Source organism: Phasianus colchicus, chromosome 8 (genome assembly GCF_987193195.1).
Source record: "Phasianus colchicus chromosome 8, bPhaCol1.hap1.1, whole genome shotgun sequence".
NCBI lineage: Eukaryota > Metazoa > Chordata > Aves > Galliformes > Phasianidae > Phasianus > Phasianus colchicus.
In genome coordinates, this window is record NC_143443.1 from 23,100,547 (window position 1) to 23,121,955 (window position 21,409).

Consider the following 21,409-nt stretch of genomic DNA (forward strand, 5'->3'; position numbering starts at 1 on the left):
ATGCTTGAGTGGTTTGCAACATACTGCACAGTACAACACTGAGCCTGCTTTATTCTGTTGCTTGAAAACACTGTAGAGGCAATTGTTCTGACTCCCATTTTGTAAAGAGAGAAGCTAAGGTGTGAAGAGGTCAATATCGGCCAGGTATTAGCTTCTGTGTTCCACCCTAGCAGGATGTAGGAAGAAATGAGCTTTTGTGCTGTCCTGATTGTACAGCAAGTGTTTGGGTACACATCCTTTATGACAGGCTCTGCATGCTGGGCCAGCAGAGCAGGTGCAAAGACTAGCTTCTTGCAGTGAGTGATAGCTCAGCATTCCTCTCTCCTTAATGAGCTTTGCAACTCTTCTGTTCTTCCTTTAGCCTACTTTCAGCACCTTCCGAGCGCTTAATTTCTCTTCTCAGGACAAGAGGATGGTGTGGTCTTCTGGGACTCTGGAAATGTAGCTGCCATCAAGCAGGAGTGGGTATTAGACAGCTCATCTGCAACAGTGTGATGAGGAGACTTTGGAGGTCACAGAGAATGTGTGGTAGTGCTGCCTGTCTGAGCAGGGTGATTTGGCTTTCCCCCCATTTTTGGACCCAGACCACGAGGTTAGGGTTGGCAAGGTGCACAGCTTACTGCTATGGGTGCACGTGGGCTAGATGGTGTTCTTACAACTAGTGGCAAATCAAACTGAGGAACCAATTAAATCTCTTCTTTCCATGCGTTCCACATCAGTTTTCACAGGAGCCCTGTGCTGTCTGCGCACTGCATCGTCAGAAGTTGTCTCTTCATGTTTCACCCTCAACTTTTCCAAAGGGCAGCACTGTTCTGTTTTTCAAGTGGCTCTGGGCAGCCTGACCTATGTGGTGATTCCCCCACATCTCAACTTCCAGCCCATCCATTTTTGAGGCAAAAGGCCAGCAGCAGTCAGCTGAAGGCTGCTCAGTTGTAGTCATCTCAGGCAGCCAGTGCAGAAACCTTTGGCTGTCAGAGCGTTGCAGTTGCAGATGACAGGCTGCCCTGTGATCAGCTGATATTGCTCTGATCATCTGTGTGCTGCACTCTTCACCTCTGGTTTTCTTTGATCCTGTCTCTGTCTCCTTTTCCCCAACTCTCTGCTTCTTCATTCAGTGCTTTGGTTTGATTTTTCTTTTTTAATCCTTGGTTTATTTCTAGCTAAGATCTTTAATGACCCAGAGTAAATACAGCACCATTATATTTTCTTTGCCACTGCATTTTTTTTTTTCTCCAGTTTCTGAGCTTTCCCTCTTCTCTTGTATTTGAGACCATCAGCTCTCCTGGGACGGAGGCTTCCTACCACTGTTTGTACAGTACCAGTCTCAGTGGGACCCACTTTCACTGTCTAATAACATGATTAATACAGCTAATATAAATATATGCTTCTTTGGCGCCCAGGTTCCTAAATCAGGATGGAGCATTTCAGGTTTTTTCCTGCAGTGATTCCCTTCTTCCCAAAGAAATATATGCAGAGAGTAAGCATGCAATATATGCATAAATAAATGCAGGTGTCCTGAAAAAAATACAAGTTCATAAGCATCTTTTCATGCCTTCTGGCACCATGGCATCCAGGTAGCTTGATCCCTGAGAGCTGCATGGAGTGATGAGTGTGTTTTGCTGAGAACACAGGCAGGGCTGTTGTGCCACTTTTCCCCCTTTCTGCCTGTTAAACTTCCTTCCTCATCCAGTGATGGTCTCTTCTCTTGCTGGTAACTGAAGTGAGACTGTCAGAGGAGGCAGTGCTGTTGGAGTGATGTCCCTCTGGAGCTGCTGAGTTCTCTGCTCCCTGTGCATCTGTGTCCCAAAAGCATTCTGCAGTTTGTCTGACAAATGGCAGGCAGACCCACCAGGAGCTGGGCTGTGCAAATGAGTGTGTTCACCAGCAAAGCCCATGGGACACTGCAGTGTTCTGTCTCCCGGATGACATTTGACCATTTCCTTGCTGTGTTGAAGATGCTAGTGTATTCTGAATACCAAAGGTCTCCTTTCATTTCTTTTCTTTTTTTTTTTTTCCCCATCATTGATACAAAAGTCTGGGAGCACAACCTATCAGAAGTCCTTTGTAAGAGCTTTAACCACTCCTTTTCCTTCCCAGAAGGTACTGTGTACTGGCTGATAGCCCAAAAATCAAGGCAGTGGCAGTGTAAAAATAAAACACTGCCAAGGCTCAGCTATTTGGCTCTGGTGTGCAAACTAATGATGGCAAAACTGCTGTTCTATTGTCCATAAGGGGGAGACTGTGCCTGAAAGCTGTGCTCCCCTGTTGTCTCCATGAGCATGTGCCTGGAGTGACAGCTCTGCAAAGTGAAATTCCAGCTGTTTGCAGCAGCCCAGGAGGCCAGTTGCCTAGAAGCACACTGCAGGGACAGCACAGCTTTCAGGAGATGGAGGAGCAGCAGAGGTGTATCAGAGCAGCTGATGCAGAAGGGCTCCATTACTGCTGGGTGTGGATGGAATTTCTCGTTGCAGGTGTGAGAAGGAGCTGTGCCACATACAGAGCCTGGCCTCCACGGTGTGGAGAACCTGGCTGCACAGAGCCAGTGCTCAAAACAAACCCCTTGTGCTCCTCCTTCCTAGGCAGCCTGCGGGCTTAGGGAAACAGCTCAGGTTGGGAAAGAATTCTTTCTACTGATCTACTGAGAGAGTTCTTTGAACCAAATTGAATGGCTCAACTACTTCTAGTTGCTGAAAAGTTGTCCGTATGCCTCTAGGGAAAGGAGGAGGGAGGCTTGAATTCTTTCTCCCCTTTAATGTCTGCTGTTTCTCACTGCAGCAGCAGCTGGTTGCTGGGCTGGCTCTCCCTGGGTGAATCCCAGCTGTGCTTGCAGGTGCCGCTCCACTAGCTCAGATCCAAGCAGGGATGTGTGAGCAGGCGGCCCGTGCTGAAGTGCTTCACAGCGCTTGGATACAAATGAATGCTAAATCTGTTCCCTGGTAAATGTTGGAACCGTATGAGTGCACTGAACCCCACTGAGCTGCCAAACCTTCTGTCAAGCCAGAAGTTAAGTTGTTGCAAGTCTGCGTTCCCATTTTTTTTTTTTCAATAGCTTGTAGTGTGTCCTGTAGGAGTGTAAATACGACTCCAGCCAGGCATGAAACATGCAGCTTGAAAGCCCTGGTGTTCAGGAGGCTGGGTAATGGAGAGTGTGATCATGACTCACAGGAGCTGTTCTCTTGTTGGGTTGCAATGGGAAGAGGCTGGGCACATCTCTGCCTGCGTATTCCCTCTGTTCTGGAGGGAGAGGTTTTGCAGCAGCCTGGCAGGGCCCTTCTGGGTTTGCTTTGCTGATGTAGCTGTAGAGTTGTGTGAGACTGCAGAGCCCCCTGTGCTGAGTATGTACTGATGGATAGGAGGAGCCAAGGGAGATGTCTGCCCCGTGCTCAGGCTAGGAACGGTGTGATGAATTTGCAGGTTCTGGATTTTTTTTCTCTCTCTTCTCATCCCCTTAAAGAGGTAAGGACGCTTCCAAGCTGATTTTCTTTCCACCAGTTCTGATTATCCATGGAACATCACTTATTCCTGAACTCAGTCACCAGCTCTTAGCAGTGATGAGGTCTTGAGAGAGTGGTTGAAAGCAGGGGGAGGAGTGGGAGGGAGGAACACATTAGAGTGCAACAAAGGGAGCTGCAGTGAGTTTTTGTGCTGATGAACACAAGAGCAAAAGCCCTGACGGCTGCTGCGGTGGTAATTTGGCATGGCAAGTGTTTTCCAGGCACTGTCAGCGCACATCTGTGCCAGCACTGGTGTGGGCTGCTCCCATCATGAGCCCAAACCTCGGCAGTGGATCTCACCAGTGGGAGCCAGGCCAGTTGCATATAGCAGCCTGGGGAGCCCTTACTGTCTGGCCATTCATCTGCTCTGTTGCACCTGGAAAGCATAGTAGAGGAAATATTCCAGCTGCAGCTTTTTGGGTTTTTTTCCCAATTTTTCACCTGTCTGTAGATCCACCTGGAAGGGAGGGAGATATATGTTGTTGCAGTCAGAGACACAAAGCAGAGAAGTGCTGTTCCTGCTCCTGTGTTTGGAACGTTGGCGTATGTTATTGCTAGTGATGTAAATTGAGACTGAGAACTGAAGTCACTGCGGTTGTCAAAGGAGTGGTTGCAATGATGGATGACCACAAGAAAGAGCTGACTGCCATTCTTCAAACCAGGTTGGACAGCTCTTAGTGCAAAAAAGCCACTAATTTCAACTTATCAGGTGGTGAAGTTGCATAGAGCAGAATGTCAGGCAGTGCTGGTTTTGGACAGGATCGGGTGGTACAGTTCCTGAGCGGGATGGGGCAGCACTCTCTAGTGTTGCTTCCATGCTAGAACAGAGCAGTTTGCAGCCTGTTCCCAGCAGGGCAGTGACTCCTCTGCCATTGCCACACATGCAATCCTCAACCTTGTGGAACAAATGGACCCACGTGTGCCTGCGATTGCATTTTTCCAATGAGTGTGCCTTGATCGGCACAGGGCTCTCAGCCTGCAGCAAAGCAAGCAGAATAGTGCATTGAGGGAGAAGCTCTTCTTGAAAGAGCTATGGCTCCATGTGCACTGACTCAGGCTGGCAAGGAGTTTATGCTGCATCCCTGAGCTGCTCCGGAGACCTGTGACAATTTCCCTTCTTTGTTTCAGAGCCATCATCAATCACTTCAACCCAAAGATAGAGTCCTACGCTGCAGTGAATCACATATCTCAGCTCTCCGAGGATCAGGTAAGCCAGGCGTGTGACCCTCTCTTCATTCTGCTCTCTGGAATACAGGTACTGTGGAGTGCCCTGTGCTCACTGCGACTGATGATGTGCAGCAGTATGAGGGCAGAGGTGAGGCTTTCTTGTTCCTTATTCAGATGTGGATGAGAGGAGGACAGACAAGGCCTTAGCCTAATTTACTGTTGCATGCAGACATCTTGGTCCTGTAAATACAGAAGAAAGGGTAAGAATGATAAAAAAAATGAGCTGCACTGTCAGCAAGTGTGGTTAGGAACTGAGAATCCTGATGTGAAGAAAAGGGACAGGAAGCTTTTGGCAGTGAATTTGCATGTTAGAGAGCTGTTGGATATCTTCTGTGATATCAGGCATTTATAACTAAGACAACAGTTGGTGGAAATTTTCTAGGGTAAGTTAATTCCATGTCCTAAGCAGTTGTTTTAGATGGATTTTTTGAAGGAAAAAAAAGAGGTTTAAATAATTTAAAAAAAAAGAAGTGATATGGTTAGGTTTCCCTTCCTTAATTTGGCCTGTTCTCCACTCTTCATGTCCTGCTTGTATTGCATAAATGTGCAAATGTGGCTTCATGAAAACAGGCTGCTGTGCAGGGTCTCACAAAGGGAAGAGATGGCCTATTTCCCAAAATAAAGTATTTGGATTATATGTTAATCACTCTTGAAGAAGTGAATGACTACAAGAGCTTGTGGTAGACAAAATAAAAAGAGCTGCCATAAAACTGGGGGGAACCATCCAGGGACAGGCAGCCGTGTCGGGAGCTCAGGGCCTCCTGGGGCAGAACAGACCTCATGTGAGTCACCTTGGACTGCTGCTTCCATCGATGTAGGGTCCTGTGCTTGTGTTTGTTAAAGGTCCTGACCGCATCTTGCTCTACAACTTGTTTTTTCTCATTCCTCACCTCCTGTCCGGAATACTTTTCATGGTTACTTGATGATATCCTCCCCTGCTTCCTGCTAACCTTTCCATTTATTATCCCACTTGATCTGTAATATATAACACTCCAAAATCTTGCATTGAATGCTGTGCTAATGCAGTGGGGAAAAAAAGAATGGACCCTACTGCTTTTTATTCTCTTCTTAATATAGCTGGCTAGAAGAACATTGGTTTTAATTTACTCAATTTTTCTGTATTGTTCTGCTCTTTTTAGTCACTGTACCCCCAGCTATGCTTTGTGAGGGCTTGTGTTATAAATCCTCATTCATTGATGATCTACTGATTGCATCAACCCAGGCCTCTAAAAAAAGAAAAGCCTTTGATAGCCCAATTTAAAAGGAAGCTTGGATAGAAGGGAATTTTGCATAGTGTTTAGGTTAGACTGAGAAAGGAAACGAGCTTTTCACTGTCAGCTCTGCATAGTTTTCATCCTCCAGCAGTTCAGGGAGGTCAAGTTAAATCCTTTCTTCCCTGTGTTACTCTTTAAATAAAATCTGTAGCAGCAGGCAGATAATGAAATCAGTGCTGATACGTGGAGCATTTTGAGGAAGATGATTAGGAAGTTGAAAGGTGTATTTCTCCTCTTCTTTTCTCTCCCTTCATAGTTTCTCTCAGCGTCAGGAGAACATCAAACAAATCAGAACTGTAAGGGGCCCCAGTGAACTGCAGAGGAGTAACGGAGATGTCACTGTAGAGGGGCTGTGGTCTCGGTGAGGGTGTTTAGTCAGCTCTCCACAATTTGCTGCAGAAGGGGAGGACTCACCTCTACTTCTTATGAGCCAGTGAACTCAGGTCCATGCTTTGGAGTGTGGGTTCCCCTCCATCAGTAGCCATCTCATATGCTGAGAATATGGAAGGTGGTGGTAGATGGCTGAGGTCAAGGCCAAAGTCTGGCTTGCTGTGGGACAACTGAATTTGTTGTTTACAAGAAGTGTTAGTGGGTCAGCTTGGGGTGGGGACATCAAGTTCACCTCTTGGCCATTGCATTTTTTTTCCCCTTCCAGCTGTTTCTCTGTATTCACTTAATTCTCCTTCCTGGGCTGCCCAGGGAGGTGGTGGATTCACCAACCCTGGAGGTATTCAAGGAACGTTTGGATATTGTGTTGAGGGGTATGGTTTGGTGATAACTATTGGTGATAGGTGGATGGTTGGATGATCTTGTAGGTCTTTTCCAACCTTGATGTTTCTGTGATTCCCTCTTCTCTGTATAAATATTTTCTACACAAGATTGATCCTTCTTTCCAGTCCTGTTTTCTGAAGTGTGCAGCACAAACATCTAGTGGTGACATTTAAAATGTAATTGGTAACTTGTGTATCCGCACACAGGTTGTGTTTGGGAATGCTGGCTTTCTCTGTTATTTGTGTAGTTTCAGGAAATTGACACTTATTTCTCTGAAGACACTTGTTTTTACAGTTACAAGGACCAAACTCTTATTTTAACGAAGTTTTCTCTCCCAGAAGCTAACCTTTGGCAGATTTTCATATGGCTGCTCCTATTCCTTTGTGGTATCTGAGAATCTCCTATTAATCAGGCAGGCATGTCTTTGACATATCTCTGTCTGAGAGGGATTTTCTGAGTTGCTTCCAGTTTACTGGAACCTTCACTGCTTGCAGATTTGTGCTTGAGCCTGTATGAAACTCACTGTGCCGTTCCCTGACTGTTCTGGCACCCTGTTCACGTGTTAGATTAACTTCTTAATTTTATTTTTATTTTTAATGTCCTTAAGAGTAGCTAAGTAATCAGCTGAAAGAGGTTTTGTTCCATCTTGTTCTTTTCCTAATCCTATTGAAGGTTTTATTACCTTGTTAATCACTAATGTCCATTTATTACTGTTCTCAGTCTGTCATTTAAGTGCTTTCTCCTTTTTTATTTGTAAGCGTTAATGTTAATACATGCTGTGGGGATCATAGACCCTTGAAAAAGATGGGCATGAGGCTATTCTAAGGATAGATTGCTTATGAGCCCCTACTGCTGTACATTTTAAGTCCTCAGATCTCTAAGAATCATGGTTTGAACACACTGGTCTGTGCTGCAGACAAGTAGATTGACAAGACCTTATAGCACTGCTTTGCTGACTGGTTTATGCTTTATTCAGCAGTTGCACTGGAAGTACTGGTAAGAGATTCCAAGGAGTGAGCCCATGCCAGAGTTTTGGCTATAAACAGTATGCTGGCACTTCTGGCTCCTGCCTGCTTCTCCTTTAAGGAGATGAAGGATGCTAGGATGCTGCACAGTCAAAAAGGCTGGCAGTTTTGGTCAATCCTATGTGGTTTTAGCTCTTCTATGTAAGTGATTATTCCCAGGTCTTCAAAGACATCTAGGCCACTTCTCAAGTCAAAGGGCAGAATAAGCCTCTGTGCAGTGAACTCATGGGCTTATCTGTGCACTCCAGATGACTGGGCTGCCTTGTACTTAGCTTGTGAAAGGTGCTAGAGTTTTCTCCGTGCTGCATCTGATTTGAAAAGGTCCTAACGTTTTCCAGCAGGAGTAGTTGAAGAGAAGCAGGATAGCGTGGCAAGAAAACAGCAGCACAAGAAAGAATTGCTCTGGAAGAACAAGTGCAGACAAGCAGGCTGAGGACACAGGACATGAATTTGGGTTTCACATCTGCCTTTTCTGGATGTCTAACAGTTATTCTAGAGAGGCTGAAGTGAAAGAGACCCAGTGCTATTTTATTTTTTGGTCAAGTCTTCTCAGAGCAGGAATGTTTTGTGGTGCCTTGCACGCCGAGCAAGTCTTGTGCCAATTTACTGGAGAATGAGGTAGTGAAATTGCTCACAGAGGTCTCATTTTCTCCTTGGCACTTGTTCTCGCTGTGATTTCCACTATAAGGGTCCTGTGTTTGAGAGGGCAGGTACATAGGGCTGCTATACTTGCTAGTCAGAAACATGTCTGTGCTTTTGCTGGCTGAAGACCCTCTCTCTTCACAGCCACAGCAGGGGCCCGATGTTGTTGGAGGCGGTTGATTGAGGTGCCTCCTCAGAGTTGGAGGTGGCATCAAGTTCGGTGTGAAAGGCTGTTGTGAACACCTGTACTGTGTATGTTTGTGTAGTAACTGCAGATGGAAAGTGCTGGGAGCCAGAACAGATTGCAATGGAAGAACAGAACGACTGCATTGGTTTTGAAATTGTGACAAATGAGTATAACATTGGGTCATTCCGTATTGTAATACGTTTATAACTCAGGTAGCTGCAATCTGGTTTGATTAGACAATCTCAAAGAAAGATGCATTTTGTTCTTGAGGTCGTACTCCAGTGTAGGGTGGTCTCTCTGCCTTCTCCCCCTTCCCTGCCCCCCGGTCCACATGGCTTTTAGTTCCCAGGAGGGGCTGCAAGGCACTGATCCAAAGCACAGCTCAGGCAGCCTCAGCTGCGTCAGTGCCTTGCACAGAAAGCCACAGAACGGCACAATTGGTTTTAGATGCCCCAAGGTGTTCTCACTCAGAGCCATTGACGTCACGGTTTGTTCAACCTGCTCTGTTTTCCATAACTAGCAGTAAAAGCACTACCTGATACAAAATGCTTTGTTCTTTCTTAGCGCTGCTGGCAGTGGGGTTAAGAGTTAAAACCTTTTGCTGTGTGTGTGCTTGGTATTTTTAAAATGCTGAGTACCATCAGTGCAAAGTACTACTACAGTAATTCCTCCTAATCTCTTACGTTAATACAACATGTTGTGAGGGCTCCATAAATACTTCAGAATGTTTTGGACATAATGCTACTTTAGTTCTGAAATGCAGTGAGCTTTGGGGTTGAAAGTATGCAGCTTGCTAGAGCTGTGTTGTGCTCAGCAAGTAGGCATGTGAAACTCCAGCTGAAGGGTCACCGAGACAGAGCCTTCATTTAAGATCTTCACATCTTTGCCAGTCAGGCAGAGGTGCTGGCCTTTGTGGTCTGTTACAGACACCTACTTAAGATTAGTGGCTTGAAGCAGATTTTATTGTTTAAATGGAAAGATCTGAGCTGTACCAGGTGAAATTTGAATCCCAGCTATTTTTGAAGGGTTCTGTATAGGATTTCTTCTGGAGTTGGCAAATCACCAGCTTGTCTGGCTGATGAGGACTATTTGCTTTAGGTATTTTTCTCCTTGGATTACCAGGGAAATATCCGCACAATTTGCTAATGCCTCAGGTTGTTTTATGTAGTGTGTGGCTCTGTAGCTGTGCTACAAGATTTGAAGCTGGAGGTGAGCCTTGAAGCAGTGACTTTGTGCTGTGCAGTGCCTTTTATTAACATGCAGAATGCAGTAAAATGCGTGTCATTGGAGTGGGGGGGGGGGGGCGTGGTAGGTTGTAAGAGGGACAAAAGGGCTTTATTTTTTAAGAAAGCAGCTGCTGTTGGAGTATTCCTAACTCAGGCTCATGAATCTGAACTAAGAAATGGGAGAAGCCCTCCAGTTTTCTTCTGCAGGCTCACATAGACTGCTCCAGCATCGGAGCATCCTGGCTGCACATGCCAGGATGCATGACCCTGCCTTACCTTGGCTGCTCCCAGAGCTGTCTTTCTGTTCTCTGTGCACTGCAAACAGTACAACTTGTCTTGCTTCCTGTGATTTTTGAGCTGTCCTCTTGGGCAGTTTAGGGACTGCATCAAAGTACAAACTGGTAACAAAATAAGCCCATTGAACTTTGAAGCAAGACTCTCCTTCAATTCTCACGGCTGTTTTCACATCCTTGCCTGCCTTTCATTAGAACCACCTGGACTGATAAGGGCCTGGAAGCTGCTGTAGCCAGGTGACCCGTACATGCTGGGGGCTTGTTCTTCTTCCTGAGCAGCTTTTCAAGCAGTCCTACGTGCCTGCTGTTGGTCTTACAGGTACTTACCCACAGCCCCTTTTCCTGGTTTAGTTAGCTAGAGGATGGGGCTGCAGGCGATGGTCTGAATTGCTTCTTGGCTGCTCATGCTGCCTAGAGCAAACCTTGAGCCCATCTCTTCCTGCATGGAAGGGCAGCCCAGGGGGAGCCAGGCAGCATTCATGGTATGCTGTGCTAAGTGCAGGGCAACGTTAGGGATTGCTGTCACTGCTGAGCACCTGTGTGGGGCAGGGAGAGCTCCACAGAGGATTGCAACAGAACGATCAAAACAGTCTGCATTTATAAAGATTAAATTACAACTTTCTGCATCTGCGATTAAAGGAGGAGCTGTCAGCGGCTGGCTTGCGAGAATGTGCAGTTCAATTTGCATTTTGTAAAACTTCAGATTGAGGAGAGTTTCTAATCCCTTGTGAAATTGGGAACAATAGGCACTGGCTGTTGCCAGGTGCATAATGCATAAGTTACCATGCAAACTTCTTTCATCGTTCTCGGCAAAGCTGGATTTGTAGCACTGTACTTTGTTACTCCGGTCCCAGGCTCCACCCTAAGCTTCCTTACACTCAGTCACCTCTCTGCTTGAGAGCCCTAATGGAGGCAGGCTGTAGCCTGCTGTGCCAGTTACAGCCTCAGCACCCTCTGGCCTTTGCTGGAGTCAAATTGCCCTCTTCCAAAAGCGGACAGGCTTTGCAATGACTGCCAGCCACACTCTGGGGCTTCTTTAGGATAAAGCCCTGCCTTCAAAGATTGCCAGCATCCCTTCTCTCTGGTAGTATCCTGCTGTAACAGATGATGTTTTTCTGCTTTCTTCCTCTGGATCATCTAGCTGGAGCTGCAGCTGTTTCCCTAAAGTGACAAATTGGGTCATTGCTATGATTTCTAAGTGGGAAGCAAATAGAGCTTTGCAGTCTCCGTGCCTCCCAGAGCAGGAGAGTAAATGCTGCTGAGCCAAATGGTGCTGCACCTGAACAGAGCTCGCTCAGCTGGAAGATTTGTTCCCTTGGCTCTCTAACACTTGGCATTTGAATGCTAAGATGGTAAGTTCAGACTCCTTGTCTACAGTAGGATGCTGAGAGGCAGATCTTTTAACGGAGGAGAAAGAGACATCTCTGATGCGTGTCACTGTTTCAGCCTTGATGGGAGATGCGAGGCAAGCTGTGGGATTGCTCAAGGAGCTGAGATACGTCATTCAAAGACAACAAGAGAATAAGGATGGATGTCCAGAGATGGAGCTGGGAAAGATGGTTCTGCATCTGCCAGGGGCTATAAATCAATTCCACTGCCTTAGTCACAGGGCGCTTGGATTCCCCCATGGCTCAGTTAAGGCACAAATAAGCTCCTGGGGAGCTAAGTATTGCTAGCAGCACATGCTGTTTCAGCAGCAGCATCTGCCTCTCTGCTGGCATGAGAGCAGGCCTGTGGGAGGATATTAATTCTTAGCCTTGTGCTTGCATTCACCGGGGCAGTTATTCATAGGAATTCTTCTTTCACTTTTTCAACCTGTGGGTCTAAGGTCTCCATCCATTGCTTGACAGCAAGAACTGCTAAAAGGAGAGTATTTTCCAGCCTCTCGGACAAGAAGCTGATGAAGCAGACTGTGGACCATTGTCTGAAAATAACAAGGATTTCTGGAATAAGCTGATGCAACTCAGCAGCAATCAGCACTTACATTGTTAACTGTTGTCACAGTTGCATCAGTGTTGTAATGTAGGAAGCTTTTGTCTTGCGTGAAAGCAGGGCTTAGTTAGAATGACTTCTGGCAGTAGGAGAAGCACAGAAGTTCTGCTATTACAACCTTAACATTTGGAGTACAGGATAGTTTCTTGCAGAATGACATCCAAGAACATTGTTTCCAGTAGCCTCTGCCATGCTCTAGCCTGCTGCTTGGAAACTTTGCTGCTAAGCCTAGCTGTGTGCAGAACCCACTGAGGAAAATCTGAGCTTAAGGCACAGAGATGATGACTGCTCCGTGCAGTGACATCTGACGTCAGCAAAGGATGTGACATATTTCTGGCAGTGTGATTTAGCACTGGGAGCAGGTCAAGCTGCTGGTGTGATACGGTTAGTCAGGTGTTGTGGGGAGAGCTTTGGCCTTGGGAACATCTGCACAATCTTTTGCAGACCAAAACAAGCCGTTCTGCCCATGTTCTGAGCTGTCTTGGAGCCCTGTGAGTGTGTTTAAGACAGTGAAGGGCCAGAAGTAATATCATTGTGGTGCTACTGCAAGAATCTGTCCCTTTGGACAGTGCTATCAGCTCTCCACTGGTTGTATTTCCTTAGCAGCATCTGGGAAGTGAAAGTAGTCCAGGTAACCAAACCATTCTTCTAGCTACAACTAAGACACCAATCTTTCTCTTTTTTAAATTTTTATTTCCAGACTTTCTTTTCTAGAAATTTTTGCACCAATAACTAATGCTCCTGAAAGCCAAGGATTTGATGGAAGCATCTCACTACAGACTCTTAATTCTTTCCTCATCTATAAGGATGTGCTTTTCTATTTTAAGTGATGGACCTATTTAATTACAGTACCACCTACAAGCTGCTTTGTAGGCATAGAAAGAAAACAGGGCTGTCGCTGGGCTAAAACTCCCCTTTTTGGAATAAAAAGAAAGCTGCCGTGATGCCTCATCTCAGCCTTCTTTGCAGACACCTGAGCATATGACACACTTTTTGCAGGAGAGAATATTAACATGATGTGAACTTAATTCCTTCAGCTGATGACAGCTTCACATCATCCAGTTCTTGCTGAGCTTTCCACTCTCAGTAGTGCCCAGAGGGATAATATTCCAGGACTGCTTGAGGTGTGTCTGTCATTATTTAATAAGTTGATGTTTTAGAAGTAGGACTCAGTGATGCTGGGGCTGGGCAGTTCATGTCGTAGCAAACAGAAAGAAGTCAGTCGCTATAACGGGCTGCTGAGCCTGCCCCAGTTGCTCATCAGGAGCTCTGCTCAGTCAAACCAGCAGCCTGTGATCTTGTTTCAGCTGCTTTGCTGGCCGGAGGCATCGCCTGGTCCTTCATCCTCACCCAGAAGCCTTTCACCTGAGTGAAGTGTAGTTTGAAGGTGGAGGTAATGGTTCTCTTGGGAGACTTGGATTGAAGTACCGTGCTCTTTGTACATAAACTCATAACTCAGTGTGACCTCAGCTTACAAATGTCAGGGAGAGCTTTTTTGGAAAAGGTCAAGTTGAGATGCTTGCAGGAAAACGACCGGTTGTTTCAGTCCTGCTCTTTGTTTAATAAGTGAACGATGCAAGAATTTCGCAAGTCAAATCTGTTTGGGGAATAGGAAGATTTTATTTTGATGGCATTCCTCTTTAAAAATGGGAGGAAAACCACATGCCTGTACTCTCACAGAAAGCCTTACATTCCAGCTCTCAGGAGGGCTGTGGCTTACAAAACAAATCCAGGCTGAGGTGTGCTCATCTCATTGCCAGTGTTCTTACACGGCTGTGCCCAGCTGCTCGCAGCCTGCTGCAGCTTCTTCTGCCCCCTCTCTGGTGATAGATGGGAACAGATGCTGCAATAATGGTCCACAACATGTTTGAGATCACACCTATCCTCTGTTGCTGGCTCATGGAAGAGGTGATCAGACTGTTCCGATGCTGAGTGCCCCTGGGGCAGTGGTGAGTGGAGTTTCACCTTGCAGCCTTCTCATACTCTGCACAGCTTTGTTTTCTTCTCTCTGGGCACAGAATTACTGTTCTGCACTATTTGGCCTGGATTTTCCTCTCCCCTTGTTTCTTCATGTGGGACTGTGTCCCATCATGATGCTGACAGCACACACATTTGTCAGGATTCCTTTACATGTGCCTCTTCCAGCATTTTACAGTCCTCACTTCTTGAACATGAGATGATAGAATATAAAGTAGGTCACTTTCCTTCCTTTCTGTTTTTCTCAGTTCTGCAGCTCTTGTGATCTTTGAATTCTTTCTGAGTGTCAGACAGTTCTGGAGACTTGCATGACAGGGAGAGCTCAGTGGTCCCCTGAAGTCTCAGTAGTCATCTTCGGATTGGGCCTTAGCAGACCACTAGACCCTCTTTCTTCTTATCCTTAGCATACCTCTCGAATACTCTGCTAATTAGTGCCCTTGACATGTTTTTGAGAGATGAGAAGGAAGAGCAGTGACAGCTTTCCCAACACACAGCCGTCTCTGGCTGCTGTGATGCATGCTGGTGGCTGCTGCCAGGCCTGCCCTCCTGTTCAGACTGAGCTGATTGTAGCTGGCAGTTGTCGTCTAGAAGCAGTAAACCAAGTGAACAGCTCCACTTATTACCACTTATAAACATGCACCAAACAGAAGCTCTAGGCACAGCCACCAGTCAGTCCTTAAAAGGCCTATAGAAGGAACTGGGTATTGCCAGAGTCAGACCACTGTATGTTTACAACAAAATCCAACACTTTCTAGCACCTGAATTTTTCAGCTGGACAGCTTGCTTGCGTTGTTTTTTGTTTTTTGTTTTTTTTTTTTTTCACACAGCTCAAGACGACAGAAGCTTTGGAGTTCAATTATAGCACCATTTCAGTGAAACTTGCTGTTGTAAGTGGTGCTCAGAACTGTGAGGTCAGGAGCCCATTAAATGCAGAGGTGTGCACCCCTTTGGCTTCTGTCCCTTGGCTCTCAGCAGGATGAACATGGCACCATGTCTTCTTTGTTAACCCAAGGTGATAATAAACCCGTGTGCTTTGTCTCACCTTAGAGGTGCAGACTCGGCTCTTGCAGAACTTTCCTGACAAGCAAGATGGAGATGCAGAGGGATCTGCTCCAGAGCTTCCACACAAGCTGCCCCCGTTGATGCTGAGCTCCTCAGTGGGCTGCTTGTCAGACGTGCCTGGTTATGCAGGAAAAATCACACTTGTATTAGCATAAGGTGCAATTTCTTAAGAAATTTGCAAAGCAAGCATGAAATCCTCTCTAAATAGAGTCAAAACTTCATATGCAAGAATAATATCAAAAGGGCAACACAGCAGCAATTTGGGAGGAGCAGGATTTAAGATTCCCATTAAAACAAAAATGGTTGTGCAAATAAAACCACGAGCTGATGCTGTACAAATTAGCAGTTTTAAAACCTGGAGAAAAAGCAGCTGAGTTATTAATCCCTGAACTGAAGCCTCTAAGTCCTTTCAGTGAGTGACTTCTGCTTGTCGTCTAATCCTTTTGAAACGTGGAAAACAGTCCCAGAGTTGTTCTCTGCCATGTAGTAAGAGGAAATTAACCAGTGAGCAAAAGAAATTGATTAATTGGCAACGGAAAGGAGCTGTGTATGCACTGTATCTAATTGCTTTTTATTTTTTGTGTCATCTTCCAACTTGTTGGAAGACACAGGTTTGTGGGTTGCATATGCAAAAATATGCTTAAAAATAATTCACTGAGGCTTTGAACCTTCAGTTTCAAAGATCATTGTGAGCATTGCCATATATTGCTTTGGACAGCCTCTAATGGGGACGTTGCTCAGCCAAGCTGAATTTTATGCAGTAGATATTCAGGCTGAAATTGAACACACCTCAGAATCACGGAGTAAATCAAATCTCATTTCCTTGCTTGCAGAGAACGTGGGCTGTGTGGGCTTTCTTCCTCCTCCTTCTCAGCAATTTTTATCCTGCCAGGTCAGAGCTACCTTTTCCTTATGAGAAATACTGAGTGAGTGGCTTCCCTGAGCCTTATTCAAAAACCCATCAGAGCTAATAGCTTTGAAAATGTTTGATGTCCAAGAGGCACTTGGGAGCGCTAAATCCTCACAAAGGGATTTTTAGGCCATAGAACAATGATGTCCTCCGAGTGCTGCAGAAATTGCTGTGGAGCTGATGTTTCCATTACTGATCCTGGAGATACATATCCAGATATATGGCAAAGGAGAAGCTGAGAGAGAAGCCTTGGTGATCAACTCCTTGTTCCCAGGTGAGAGTAGCATCACTCCTGGCTAAGTCTTCAGTAGTGCTGTACAAATACATCCTGTCTTTGTGCTTTTTGATTCAGAGGACAGGCAGTTCTGGAGGTTGCCACTCTGTGCTGAACAGCTCAGCTTGAGGATTCTCCAGCCAAAGGTGCTTTGCAGGAGAAGCATCTGTCCTCCTCGTCCTTGGGAGAGAATGGCTTCAGTGCCAGCACAAGTCACCTTTGCCTTCAGCATCAAAGGTGGGCATAGAGCCAACGCAATCATCTTATCTGGCTTATTAGCAATTAACCTTCCCTTTGTCGTATGTTCTTTCTGTCCATCCAGCAGCCAGACTCCTGCAGAGGTAGCACAGTCGCTCTCATTGAGGTGAGATGCCTCGTTTCAGCCTCTGCTCAGCCACACCTTCTGAAGGTGTTTGTCCTCTTTGATGTCTTGGGGTGGCTACTGGGAGCACCTGAATTGTGAGAGAGCTGGTGCTGGAGCACTGATGGGTTAGATGCTTGTAAGAACAAACATTGCAGGGATAAATGTGAAGTTCCCAGGCATGAAAGCCCTTCTGGTCCTTCAACTATCTTTGGATTGCAAGATGCCACTTTACCACGGCAGGAATCCTTCCAGAGACATAGCTATTGCCCTTGGTTACTTGTGTTAGGTATAAGGAGAAATGACTAGAAACAACAGGGAGTCAGCAACTTTCAGTGCCTTTGTGATCGTTTCAAAGAATGCACACAGGTTTCTTTCCCTGAGAAGGACAGTGACAGGCAGCAGATGTTTCATTTTTGAAAAATCTGACCTGTTTTCTGTGTATGGTCCATGCCCAAATCTCTGCTCCCCCTCAGATTCAACTTGCTGATAGCTGTCCTCCACCACATCTCTATTTCAGTCAAGTGTCTCAGCCCACTAAGTTCAGAATCTCACAAGGCCTGAATAGCAGCTTCTGTATTTCCAGCTGTCTCACTAGCCTTTCAAATGCTCTTTCCAAATTAACTGAGTAATCAACTTTAAGCAGCTCTGTGATTTTTTAATTATATTTTTTCTACAGATGAAAGACCTTTTTTCTGGTGGCCATGAATGCTTCCAAGCATAAACAGTCTCATTCTCTTTCAGCTCCGGTCATTGCCCAGATGGAGTTTGAGATGGATTACACATTCCAACAGCACAAAAAGGGATAACTTGACAAATAAAAATGTCAACAAGCTTTTCTCGTTCAGCATGTCATATCAGAAATGGTTTGGTTCTCTTATTTCTGTTGTCATCAGAGATGTTCTTCCTTTTTTTCCTAGCTGCACAATGGAGATTAGAGTAGGATCCAGGGGCGAGGAGTCAGTTGGGACTGATTTGATCCTGTCTCCTTTGTGGGAATCTCACTGCTCTCATAATTCTTAAAAACTTGCACAGTTGCAATCTTAGTTCCTAGGGAGCAGCCACATGGTCTGTTCTTCCTTGGCCCTTCTCAGCTACTCCTGGTATCATCAGTGCACCCCATTGTTCAGCTGCTTCAGTGCTTGTGTCCCAAATGCACTTTTAAGTTGTGTATTAGGATGCCTTAATTTGGAAATGAGTTTGAAGGAAGAATTATAGGCTCTCTATTGCAGCTTAGGTAGCCTGCACTTAGATCAACTTAAACCAGTTCTGGAACTGCAGCCTTAGAGCACATATTTGGCAATGACAGGATTTTCTGTTTATATGGATCATCCTGCAGTTTTACAGCTGTCTGTTCCAATTCCAGACCTGCAAAGACATCCATAGCTAAAACTTTCATATGGATTGAGTCACACCAACTTCGGAGCACTGCCCACCTTTCCCTATTAGCTAGCTTCCCTAGCATCCTGCTACAACAGTTTTTGTCCCTAGGGGCAAAGCTGCTCTTTGTAGCTAACAACTGACTACAGTTCTGTTTCTTTTGGGCCATATCTTTAGCGGGAATTTTTTTCAGATTGAGTTTATAAGACTCTTAGACTCTTGAAGCTGTAGGAAAGTCTGCTGGATGCTGCCATGCAGGGAAGGACTCTGGGAATCATTCCGCTGAGTCTGATAACATTGGCTGAAGGCTCCACAGTCATCAGGAAGGCAAGCAGGGGATTAGAAAGTATTAGAGAAAAATAATCAAAATAAAGCAGTACTGTGTTGCCACTTTGTAAGGTTTCGATAACCCATGTTTTAAATGTTGAACGTTGATTCAAGCACCCTTATTTCAGAAAAGATGGTGTAGAACTGCAAAATAGTCCAAATACCATAATGCTGTAACCCAGCACAGCACCACACAGCTGTTTGCTCACTGCCTCCTGCATGGGATGAGGGAGAGAACTGGAAACAAAATAGAACTCGTGGGTTGAGGTAAATATGTGCTCATCTGATGTCTTGGTTGTCCACATTTCTTACTTGCTTTTAAAAGTTGTGGTTTTCCCCATCTTAAAATGAACTTGTCCATTTACCATTTGTGGTCGGCTTTCAGCCCAAGCCATTCCAAGTCCGCTTGCTTCTGTCTTTCAGATTGAATTGAATGGCAAGGGTGGTTTTTTTGCACAGCTTTTCCCAGAAGATGGTTGGCTTAGGGGACATCTTAATTTCTTTACTAGAAACAAACTTCCTTATCTTCCTCTTTTCTCCTGGTGCACACCAGGTGTGCTGTTATCACCTCATCAAGACAATCTGAACCCAGAGTTGTGTATTTCCATTTCAGGATTTGCCAGGATGCTTTCTGCCCGCTATGCCTAGAAAGGTTTTATTTCTGACCTTTTCTTAAAATCTTCTGCTGCTGTTTTTTAGGTTCCTGTAGCTGTCTTTGATTTCTCTAACAGCTGTTTGTGTCCTGGCTTCTCAGGTCAACTGCAGCAGCAGCCCACAGCTTACATCTTTAGGAAGTGTTTTAAATTTTTATCTTATTTTGGGCAGCAGGGTTGCTGACCTTAATTGATCAGTTAACTGGTATGTTGGAACGCTGCTGCTGACTGTTTTCTCTCTATGTTCAGGGAGACAAAATCTTCATCTAAAAGAAGATAGCACCAGTGAATGTACACAGATCACAGCATTCATTTGCAGAATGCTGGCTGGCCAGGTAGGCTGAACTGTGAACAGGTAGTGTGCACAGTGAGCGTAAGGATGCTCTTCTTGTTTTGGTGACAGCAGTTGATTTACTGCTGTGCTAGAATGCAGCTGGTGGATAAAAGCTTCTCCTGGAACAGCCCATCACTTTTCAGCACTTAAGTTAATTGTGAGCTCAATGGGGAAATAAAAAAATTAACGGTCCAGTCCATAGTTATCTGCAGTGCATTTGGAGCCTTGGCAGAATTGCAAGTGCTCTCACATACGTAGCAGTGAGGAGTGTTTTCATAAATGCCACCAGCTGGAGAGAAGGGTTCACAACTTCAGAATGGGCTGTAACTCCAAAATAGCAGATCGATCTATCTGAGGGTTTTATGCTCCTGCCATCATCCTGTCAGCTGCCTGCCTTCCTCACAAAGCTTCTAACAGCAGGGAAGTTCGGGGGCTCCCCTCCCTCCACTTCCTGGCAGATCTCCCCATATAGGTATGAAGGTCTACTTTAGAGGGTGTTCATTAACAGGTACTTTTAAAGATAGTTGGTGTCATGATATTTTGATCTTTTCTTCTGCCTGGAATTTGGAAACGCCAGCATTGTGCAGTACATGGATGGTTGTTCTCATGGCAGAAATGCCCCCTACCCATTTTCTTCCCTTGACTGACACAATTGCCTCCTGGGTTTCCTCTTCATCTGTCCCACAGGAGCTTGGCATGGAGACTTCCTGGTGGTGCTGGATGATGGTTTGGCTTCAGGTATTCATGAGGGCAGATCTTCCATGGATTTTATCTGACGCTATTTAATAGTGGGAAAAGACTCACTGACCCAACTGGTCTGGAAATTACACAGCTTTCAAAAATATCCATGTAAAGTTGAATGCCTTCTGGCTTCTGATAGATGGTGATTTGGAAACCTTTGTGGAGCAGATAACTCTTGTCCGAAGGCAGGATGCAATTTCTGCTAGCAGCACTGGGAGAGCAGCAGTTGTTTCTGAGTCAGTGCATCAATTATTTATCCTTCAAAGAGGCACCTGGTGGGCAGAGCAGGAAAGAATGCCACCGAACACTCCCGCTCCATGGATGGAAACTGTCAACTTTTTAGGCTTGTGCCTTTAAAGATCACAGATCTTTGTATGATCATTGAACAAACGTCTGAGCTGCAGAAAGTCTGAGCCCAACAGAATGGCTGAGTGCTGAGATATGAGCAAAAGGGGATGTGAAGTGTCCTTCCTTGATGTTGCTGGGTAAAATAAAAATAATCTCTTACCTACTATCAAAACCTTTTGTCTTGTGTAGGGAAGTGGCAAGGCCTGGATTTCAGTACTGCAAGTTCAGATGGATGAAAGCAGCTCTCAGGAAGGATCTGGGCCATGGGGAGTTGTGTTTGGCTGGGCCCAGTGAGGTGCAGCACGCAGCACAACTACCAGGATTGGCCAGGAGTGATCATCAGCAGTGAGGGATCAAATCTGACACACAGTAACTCCTAGGCTTCTAGCCACTGAGTGTCCTTTTGGGCAGCTGAGTGCACTCTGTAGACCTTTCCCCCTCCAGTAACCTGAGCAGACCTCACGTGTGTTAGTGCTGCACTGGTGCAGCCCTTTTTCATACTTCAGAGGAGAAATTTGCCTGTAATTACTGTCACTTAATCATTTGGGTTAGTGAAGTTTTTTTTACTCTTTCCAGGAATTTTTCCTGCCCTCGGGTTAGACAAGGCTGTTGCTTTCTCCTCTGAGAGTGAGGGCTGCGTGCACTGCTGGGGGCTGTGTTCCACCTCTGTGCAGCCCCAGGCTCTCTCTCAGCCAGCAGCAGGAGAGGGCTGGAGGTCCTTCCTGTGCATGTAGGACAGGCAGCAGTTGCTTGGTGCAGGGGGTGTTGGGCACAGGAATAGGAATGGCAACGTGTTGTGTATTTTGTATGTGCATGGTGTGACAGCTTGTATCTCATGCCCAGATCTTTCTTTCCTGCTGTGTTCATCAGGCCTACTCTGCATCCGTGGATGTGTGCTGTACATAGGAATC

At 45.7% G+C, this 21,409-nt stretch overlaps 1 protein-coding gene across 5 annotated transcripts in view; it reads left to right on the forward strand.

Annotated features, from left to right (window-relative positions):
- Window positions 1–21,409, forward strand: part of ARMH3 (armadillo like helical domain containing 3) — a 106,316-nt gene that overhangs the window by 74,690 nt on the left and 10,217 nt on the right. For 4 of the 5 annotated variants that reach the window (XM_090145377.1, XM_090145379.1, XM_090145380.1 and 1 more), the window contains exon 24: window positions 4,623–4,809. In XM_090145377.1, the coding sequence (XP_090001503.1) occupies window positions 4,623–4,809 (187 nt within the window). The remainder of the gene's footprint in view (window positions 1–4,622; window positions 4,810–21,409) is intronic. The other variant, XM_031597619.2, reaches the window with a different exon arrangement.